General features: G+C 54.8%; 1 protein-coding gene across 1 annotated transcript in view; it reads right to left on the bottom strand.

The window, feature by feature from the left end:
• The window catches only part of BCL3 (BCL3 transcription coactivator), a 14,233-nt gene extending 4,894 nt beyond the window's left edge, over positions 1 to 9,339 (bottom strand). Inside the window, exons 1-2 of the mRNA XM_017502417.2 lie at positions 8,885 to 9,339; positions 6,584 to 6,737 (exon numbers count right to left, since the gene is read on the bottom strand). Of these exons, the coding sequence (XP_017357906.1) occupies positions 6,584 to 6,737; positions 8,885 to 9,140 (410 nt within the window). The 5' untranslated portion in view covers positions 9,141 to 9,339. The remainder of the gene's footprint in view (positions 1 to 6,583; positions 6,738 to 8,884) is intronic.
• Between the last annotated feature and the right edge of the window lie 215 nt (positions 9,340 to 9,554).

The raw sequence follows: 9,554 nt of genomic DNA, 5'->3' as shown, positions 1-9,554 counted from the left end.
AAAAAAAAAAAAAAAAAAAAGATGGTATAGCAGCTGCTCCCTCCCCCTCCCCCTGCTTCTTTTCCTCCAGTCATCAGCTGACACATTGCACAGTTTGTTGTCTGTCTGAATCTCCCCCAGAGAATGGCAGCTCCTTCAGGGCAGGCCTTTTTTTTTCTTTGTTTTTTTGTTTTTTAAGACTCAGTCTCACTCTTGTCTGTCAGGCTGGAGTGCAATGCTGCAACCTCGGCTCACTGCAAGCTCCACTTTCCAGGTTTAAACGATTCTTCTGCCTCAGCCTCCCGAGTAGCTGGGATTACAGGCCTCCTGCCACCATGCTCTGCTGATTTTTTTATTTTTAGTTGAGATAGGGATTCACCATGTTGGCCAGGTTGGTCTTGAACTCCTGACCTCAGGTGATCCGCCTGCCTTGGCCTCCCCAAATGCTGGGATTATAGGCGTGTTTTGCCTGCATCATGCCCTTGGCAGTGCCTGGAATGGTGCCTAATGCTGGGCAGACGCTCCACTAACATGCTCTGAATTAATGAATCCATCTTAGTGATCACCTGGGCCATCTGTGAAGCTGGTAACCAAGTTCCGATCCCTTTCCAGGCCATAGTTTTCTCATCTGTGAAATGAATGGGGATGAACTAGATGCTATGAAGGTCTCTGCTAGTTGTGACTATGTATCAGCCTCCAACCTTAAGAGACACAAGGGCTGCCTATGAGGAATAAAACCTTTTTTTTTTTTTTTTTTTTTTTGAGATGGGGTCTTGCTCTGTTGCCCAAGTTGAGCACAGTGTCACAATCACGGCTCACTGCAGGCTTAACCTCCCAAGCTCAAGATCCACCCACCTCCTCAGCCTCCTGAGTAGCTGGGACTATAGGCATGCACTGCCAACCCTGGCTTATTTTTGATTTTTTGTAGAGAGAGGGTCTCACTATATTGCCCAGGCTGGTCTCTAACTGCTGGGTTCAAGTGATCCTCCTGCCTCAGCCTCCCAAAGTGCTGGATTATAGGCATGAGCGACCATGCCCAGCTTGGAACAAAAGTTTTGACTAAAAGGGGGGTGGCTGGGTGGGGTAGCTCATGCCTGTAATCCCAGCACTTTGGGAGGCCAAAGCTGGCAGATCGCCTGAGGTCAGGAGTTCAAGACCAGCCTGGCTAACTGGTGAAACGCTGTCTCTACTAAAAATAAAAAATTAGCCGGATGCAGTGGCATGCGCCTGTAGTCCCAGCTACTCGGGAGGGTGAGGCAGGAGAATCGCTTGAAACTGGGAGGGAAGAGGTTGCAGTGAGCCAAGTTCGTGGCACTGCACTCCAGCCTGGGTGACAGAGTGAGACTCCACCTTAAAAAAAAAAAAAAATAGGCTGGGCGCTGTGGCTCACACCTGTAATCCCAGCACTTTGGAAGGCCGAGGTAGGGGGATCACGAGGTCAGGAGTTTGAGACCAGCCTGGCCAACACAGTGAAATCTGGTGTCTACTAAAAATACAAAATTAGCCAGGTATGGTGGCTTGCACTGGTAGTCCCAGCTACTCAGGAGGCTGAGGCAGGAGAATCGCTTGAACCCAGGAGGCAGAGGTTGAAATGTGCCAAGATCATGCCACTGCACTCCTGCTTGGGCAACAGAGCAAGACTTCATCTCAAAAAAATAAATAAAATAAAATAAAAATAGGGAGGTGAGGACAAACTGCGATGGCGAGGCAGGCTCTACAGACCAGAACCCCCTTCCAGACTGAAGGACTCACTCCCTTAGCTTCTGGGAAGATTGTCAGCTTTCAGACAATTTGGGAATTGCCCTCAGCTGAAGAGAGCTGCTCACCCAAGGCCACGCCCCATGTGGATCAAGGGCGGCTGCCCTCCAATGGAATCCAGTCACTGGTTAATGTCAGCAAAGAAGGCCTTGCCTTCTGGCCTCAATGTTGAAGGCCACTCCAGCTTCAGTATTCTCTGTGGGACGGCTGAGGCCGTGTGGAGACGACACAGCAGCTCACCACCTCCCTCTGCCCAGATGGGCTTCCTTCATCCCACAGGTGTTGACGGAGAGCGTTTCCAATAAACTTCCTGCTCAGTTTCCAAAGACCCCAACCTGGAACAACTATTCGGAGACTGGTTCTGTGTGTGTGTGCGCGAGCATGCCTGTATGTGTTTGCAGGGGCTGAGGGACAGAGTGGAGGGCCAGAGGTGGGCTGCATGATCTTTTTTTTTTTTTTGAGATGGAGTCTTGTACTGTTGCCAGGCTGGAGTGCAGTGGCATGATCTCGGCTCCCTGCAACTTCTGCCTCCTGGGTTCAAGCGATTTTCCTGCCTCAGCCTCCTGAGTAGCTGGGATTACAGGCGCTCATCACCATGCCCAGCTAATTTTTGTATTTTTAGTAGAGATGGGGTTTCACCGTGTTGGCCAGGATGGTCTCAATATCTTGACCTTGTGATTCACCTGCCTCAGCCTCCCAAAGTGCTGGGATTACAGGCGTGTGCCACTTCGCCCGGCCTGCACGTTCTTAGTCTGTTTACTAAGTAATTCCTTTCTCACCACCACCCGCCTCTCTTGTGAAATGTGTCTCTAGAATCCAGTTTAAGCCAGCCTCCCAGGTGATTCTGACGGAAGTGCAGAAATCCTGGGGCCAGAGTTGCAGATTGGGCCAAAACCCCTCCTAGCCTCCCTGCGTGCTAGGGCGAAGCCATGGGGGCCTTTCGAAGCCTCAGCCTTCTCTTATGTAAAGTACAGCGCCCACAAGCCAGGGTGAGATCGCGCAGGTGAACTGCTGAACCCCGCTCCTAATCCGTGAAAGCCAAGTGTAAAAAGAAAATGTGGCTGGAGGGGCGGGACCTGGGCCGGGGTACCTGGGAAGGGACCCTGCTTCTCTGCATTTCCCAGGACGCCTGGCCTGGGTCCCTCTTGGGGTGGCCGGGGTTAAGTAAGGGCAGAAAGAGCGAATGATTTCAGAGAAACCGACCAGGCCTGAGTTCCCATAAACGCGCGGGCCGCAGGGGGTGGGGCGGGGCTGGAGGAAGTGGGGACGGGAGGGGCGACCCAGCCCTCGGACTTCCAGTAACAGGTCTGCTGGGCGGGGCTCCGCTTCCTGCTCCCGGGGGAGGGAAGCCTGTCTCGCCGGGGATCTACCCTGGCCACCCCCGGCACCCCAACTTCCATCCTCGAATGGGGCATGGGAAGGGGGAACCCAGCCCAAGAAGACCTAGCTCCCTTGAGTTGTGTGTGTGTGTCGGGGGGCGCATAATCCCGAGTGCTCCAGCCTGGGGGCCCCTCTGGAACTCCACCCCTCAGGGTTCAGACTCCAGCTGGCTGCAAGTCCCCCTTATCCCGGCATCCACTCCCAACATCTCTTGGGAGCTAGAAATAGCCCTAACTCGTTTTTAAGCGAATAAGGACTTCCCCAGTTCTTCGGGGCTCCAGGATCCCAAACTACCTTGCCTATCCTTGTCCCCTCAGAGACCAAGAAATACAGTGCCCTAATCCCCGTCCCTTTGGGGATACAGACTTTCAGGCCCCTTGGCGTGATCAGTTTCACCAGTACAGTGCTTAGAATGTCCTGCCGCTGTCTTGAAATTTTTATTTTCTATTATTATTATTATTTTTAAAGACGGGGTTTCACCATGTTGGTCAGGCTGGTCTTGAACTCCCGACCTCAGGTGATCCTCCCGCCTTGGCCTCCAAAGTGCTTGGATTACAGGCGTGAGCCACCACGCCCGGCCTTTGAAATTCTTAAGTTTTGAACCAGAGACCCTGCAAATTTCTGTATCTGGTCCTGCCCCTAAGGCCCCTCTGAGTGCCAGGTCCCCAAGCTGCCAAGCTGCCCCTCATCCCCTCGGAGATTAAGGAATACAGTCCCCCAACTTCTGCCCTCTGAGAATCAGAACATCCGCCGTCACCCCGCCCCCTCCCCAGGTTTCTAGCTGCCCAGTCCCTGACCTCTTGGGAGTCCAAATGCCCCAAGGCTGGTACTCCCTTGTGAGATGGAAGTCCAGTCTCCCAACCTTTTGGCTTCTGCGGGGACCCAGACTTAGCGTCCCCCGCCCTCCTCGCCCCCACTGCCCTCCCCCGCAAGTGTCAAGTGGGGCCGGTGGCGCAGGCTGGGGCCGGGCCGCTGCCCGTTCCGGTAAAGTCTCAGCCCCAGCGGAAGGGGTTAAGGTTGGAAGGAAGCGCCAGGAGGGGGGAGGCTGCGAGTGAGTGACGGGTGCTGACGTGGGGGTGGCAGAGCAGCTGGGTTGCGGTCAAGTTCTGCGGGAAGGGATTTCCCCCAGCAGGCAGCTGAGGCAGAAGTGTTTGCCTAGGGGGAGAGTCGGAGAGTCGGGGAGGGAGGGTGGGGGGAGGGCCCGGGGCTGGAGACTGGTGGACCGGGTGGCCTCTAGCTCGCAGCCTGCTTTTCAGCGACGTGGACAGCTCACCCCTGCAGACTAATTAAGCCCGTTTCATAGATGACCCCCCAGAGATACCCAGAACTAGGGAAGGAACTAGGTTTTATTAGCTCTTTATAATCTCGGGCACTTTCTCCAGCTTGGGCTCTCAGGATGACCTGCAACCAACCACCCGGGGAGCTCTGCTCAAACACGACCCATTTCCATGCATTGAGCGTTTACTGTTTGCCCAGCCCTGCCCTGTGCACCGTATGAATAAATGCATACAAGATCTCACTGAATCCTAATTGTAATAGGTGCTATGATGAGACCCAGTTTCCAAATAGGGAAGCAGGCTCAGGAACGTGAAGTCACTCAGTGGCCCAGTGGCAGAGCAGCCCCCTGCTCTTTCTCTGTTCATCTCTACCTGTGGTTTCCAGTCCCCAAACGAATTCTCACATAAGCGCTTTGTATAAATTGCGTCATTTCTTCCCCCCTGCCCCAGACCCTCACACATGATGGTTCCTGTTTTTTCAGAGAGGGAAACTGAGGCACAGAGGGAGGAGAAAGTGGCCACGCTGAGATGCAAACCCAGGTCAATAGAATAATAAGAATCACGATGATCAGTTGTATCGAGTGCTTACTATGTGCTAGGCACAGACTAAACCCTCCCATGAGGGATTTCTCAGCAGCCTCACAAATGTATTCTTCAAACTGCAGGTGATAAACCACGGGGGTTGTGAAATCAGTTTAGGGGATTGTCAAATTAATGTAGTGGGCTGTGAGCATGAAACAATGAAGTCGACTAGAATAGAAAATGGCAAAGTAAAGCTGTAAAGCCGGGCTCGGTGGCTCACACCTGTAATCCCAGCACGCTGGGAGGCAGAGGTGGGAGGATCACTTGAGCCCAGGAGTTTGAGACTAGTCTGGGCAACATAGCAAGACCCCCATGTTTCTACAAAAACAAAAAAACAAAAATTAGCCAGGTGTAGGGGGAGTGGCTGTGGTCCCAGCTACTCAGGAGGCTGAGGCAGGAGGATCACTTGGGCCCAAGAGGTCGAGGCTGCGGTGAGCTATGATTGCACCACTGCGCTCCAGCCTGAGTGACAGATTGAGACCCTGTCTCAGAAAAAAAAAAGAAAAAGAAAAAGAAAAAAAGAAAATGTCAAAGTAGATTCTGCATAGTAAGGCTGAGTATTGTTTCATTTTGTGCATTTATTTTTTTGAGACAGAGTCTCACTCTGTTGCCCAGGCTGGAATGCAGTGGTGAGATCTTGGCTCACTGCAGACTTCGCCTGCTGGATTCCAGCGATTCTCCTGCCTCAGCCTCCAGGTGGCTGGGACTACAGGCATGTGCCACCATGCCTGGCTAAGTTTTATATTTTTAGTAGAGACTGGGTTTCATCATGTTGGCCAGGCTGGTCTCAAACTCCTGATCTCAAGTGATTAGGCAGATCACTTATGGCTCAGCCTCCCAAAGTGCTAGAATTACAGGTGCACCCAGCCCATTTTGTGCAATTTTAATTTCAAGTTTATCAAGTGTGTGTGCTGGGTTTGAGATAAAGCAATAATAATATTAACAAACACTCAACATTTATGCCAGGTCCAGTGATAGGAGCTTCACATGTATAATTTATACAGTAAGTTAATCAATGAACTGTCTTTCTTGTTTTTAGATTGTGATAAAAAATCTGAAGACCATTGTTCCAAAAATAGTGTTCTGGGGGGGGCATGGTGGCTCTCGCCTGTAATCCCAGCACTTTGGGAGGCTGAGGCGAGTGGATCACCTGAGGTCAGGAGTTCAAGACCAGCCTGGCCAGCATGGTGAAACCCCATCTCTGCCAAAAAATACAAAAATTAGTCAGGCTTGATGGTGGGTGCCTATAGTCTCAGCTACTCGGGAGGCTGAGGCACAAGACTTGCTTGAACACGGGAGGTGGAGGCTGCAGTGAGCCGAGATTGTGCCACTGCACTCCAGCCTGGGCAACATAATGAGACCTGTTTCAAGCAAAAAACAAAACAAAACAAAACCACCCAAATAAAAATAATGTCCTAGGAGGTAAGTGCTCTCAAGGTGCCCATTCTCCAGAGGAAGAAACTGAGGCTCAGAGAGGGGGAAGGGCCTTATTCGAGGTCACATAGCCTGCGGTGGAGACTGAGTTCTGACTCAGGAGCTGAGTGGCCCTGTTATGGAGGGCTGGCCTCCCCACGGTCCCCTCCCCATAATAGGTGGCTGTCACTCACGTGTCTCCATCCTCATCTGCACGGGTAGCCATGGCGATGTCAGCAGAAAGGGGATGTTCCATGGAGCACATCATGGGGTACAGGGGTGTAGGCAGGTTCACCAGAGGAAACGGGGAGCCCATGGTCGGGGCAGGGTAGAGGGGCAGTAAGGGTCCTAGACAATGGGGACAGAGAAGGGACATGAGTGAGACCACGCCCACAGACCCTCAACCCTGTCCCCACTTCCAGGTCTTTGCTTCTGCGGTGTCACCTGCCCTTTCTCCCGGGGCCGTTTTGCATCCCATATGGGGTCCTCAGGGCCTAGAACAAACTCCCTTCCACATCCTTCCCCTGGGCTCCGGCAGCTTCCTCTCCCTTCAGGGCTGGTCACCCTCATTGTCACTTATCTTCTGACCCCAGACTCCAACCAGACAAAGGGTCCCTTAAGGACAGAGGGAGCACCCATCCTCACCTAGCGGGGGAGCCCAGGGCCTGCCTGTGGAGTGATTTTGTGGCTGAGGGTGGTGAGGGACAGATGAAGAGCTGGGGACAGGGTGTGGGATGCATGGAGAGTGGGTTTGGGAGAGTGGAAGGAGAGAAGAGGTGGCACCAGAAGCCTGTTCAAAGGCTGGAGTGCAGCGGCGAGATCTTGCCTCACTACAACCTCTGCCTCCCACGTTCAAGCGATTCTCCTGCTTCAGCCTCCTGAGTAGCTGGGATTACAGATACCCACCACTATGCATGGTTCATTTTAGATCAAACCATCAAAAGGGGCCACGGCCAGCCAGGCCTGGTGGTTCACGCCTGTAATCCCAGCACTTTGGGAGGCCGAGGCGGGTAGATCACCTGAGGTCAGGAGTTCAAGACCAGCCTGCGCAATATGGCAAAACCCGGTCTGTACTAAAAATACAAAAATTAGCCAGGCGTGGTGGTGCACACCTATAATTCCAGCTACTCAGAGGCTGAGGCACAAGAATCACTGGCCCCTGGGAGGCGGAGGTTGCAGTGAGCCGAGATCATACCAATGCACTCCAGCCTGAGTGAGAGAGCAAAACTCTACCTCAAAAAAAAAAAAAAAAAAAAGGGTAGGGGGACCATGCACGGCAGCAGGCAAATCCATACCAACCTATCACACAGACAGGGAAAACTGAGGCCTGTGTTCTCACTCTGTGAATGGGAAAAGCTGGGAGGCCGTGGCAGAACTGACACATACAGCTTGAGGCTCTCCAGCTGTTGCGCTGATGGGGTGGAAGGTGCAGAAACTATGTCAAGTTCTGGGGCTCTGGAGAAGAGCTCTCTGCAGCTTTGGGGGTCAATTGGGGATGGTGACGTGGCTACAGCTGTGGTAGGGGACACCCCTTCCTTGAGCTCAGGGATGGAGATGAGATGGAGAGAAGAGTGGGTGGCCTTCTCCATCATCTGCTGATCCTTGTGTGCCCTCTGTCCCTGAACTCCCAAGTCTCCAGGTCCCGATATCTCCAATACCCGGCCTTGGGGCCCTGCGGCTTTCTGTCTGGAGACCCCTGAATCTCTCATCCTGGCTCTAAATTATCGAGTCTGAGAATTACCCACTCTTAGGCTCCTCAGTCCCCTGATACCCTCACAGCCACCTGACCTTGAACCCCAAATAGGATCCTGATCACTTGTAGCCCCACACACCTGGGTACCCAGAACCCCGGTCTCTGTTCCCCTGGCTCCTCAAGACCCCCTGGTATGTGGGTCCCTGGAGCTCTGGTTCATTTCCTTGGATCCTGTGATCCCAGATATTGGGGTGATCAGAACCCTGTCTCTGTTCTCATAATGCCCATGTCTCCAAATATCTTGGTTCCTGAGATTGCGACATCCTGAGATCCTCAGTATCTGTCTCCTTAGAACCCCAATCTGCTACCGTTTGATTCTAATATCAGGGTACCAGGAACCCCAGTTTCTCCAGCCCAGTTCAGTTTCTTCATAACCCTACATATCTGGCTTAAGAGCTTGTAATTTTTTGTCCCTAGGACACCAGGCTGTGTCCTTTGATTCCCTGACACCCCCATATCTGTACTACTGGGCACTGTCCCTGGCCCCCTCATGTCACTCGGCCCCTGGGCTCTGTCCCCCAGGGTCCCCAAATCCCCAGATCCCTGGGACCCTCATATCTGTGTCCCAAGGCACAGCTTCCTGATGATCTCCTATCTGTCTCCCTGAGACCTGGGTTATATTCTCTTGTCCCCTAAGTCCCCCGAGAGACATCGGTTGGTGTCCCGAGCTCTGTCTCCTGACTCTGGTGACCCTATGCTCTGTGTGGCCCCCACCCGGCCCGGACCCTCGGGGACCACTCACCCGGGTAGTAAAGCGCCTCTGGCCGGGCCAGGCCGTGGAGGGGCCCGGGGACCGCGGGCAGGTCGCAGCCGCCGCGCAGAGGGTCCGGGGGGACGGCAGGGCCCGCAGCGCCGCGGGGAGCAGCAGGCTCCGGGGAGGGCTCGCGCAGCGGGCGCTTGCGGAGAGGCAGCGCAGCGCCCGGGAGTCCGGCGGCCTTGGGCCGGGTGCGCAGGTCCACGGGCCCCTCGTCCATGGCCCCCGCGGGGCATCGGGGCATGGGGCCGCCGGGGACGGCGGCCGGAGCGCGGCTCGGCTTGGCTGCACCGGAGGGTGGTTTCGCCGGGCGCCGGGACTTCCCCTGCAGCCGGCTGAACTGAAGGGACTTTTGTCGGCCGGGGCGGTGCCGGCCGCCCGCCTCCCCGCCCCCGGCCCCCCCGGGGCCACCCGTACGCCCCAGGGGTTTCCTGGACCTGCCGCTGCTCCCGCCGTCCTGCGCTGCAGCCCGCCGTGCGCCCCGCCCGCGCCGCGCCCCGCTCGCCCCCTCCCGGCCAGTGGCGTCCGGGGCAGCCAGGCCTCGGCGCGGGAGGGGGAGGAAAGGCAGGGTGGGGGAGAGGAGGCGGGGTCGGGGGTTGGGGTCCCCACCCCTGCTGCTTAGGGCAGCTCTCAGTCTCTCTGCCTCTGTTTTTGCCTT

Source organism: Cebus imitator, unplaced genomic scaffold (assembly GCF_001604975.1).
Source record: "Cebus imitator isolate Cc_AM_T3 unplaced genomic scaffold, Cebus_imitator-1.0 Scaffold296, whole genome shotgun sequence".
Classification (NCBI taxonomy): domain Eukaryota; kingdom Metazoa; phylum Chordata; class Mammalia; order Primates; family Cebidae; genus Cebus; species Cebus imitator.
This window is presented reverse-complemented; position numbering and strand designations above follow the sequence as displayed.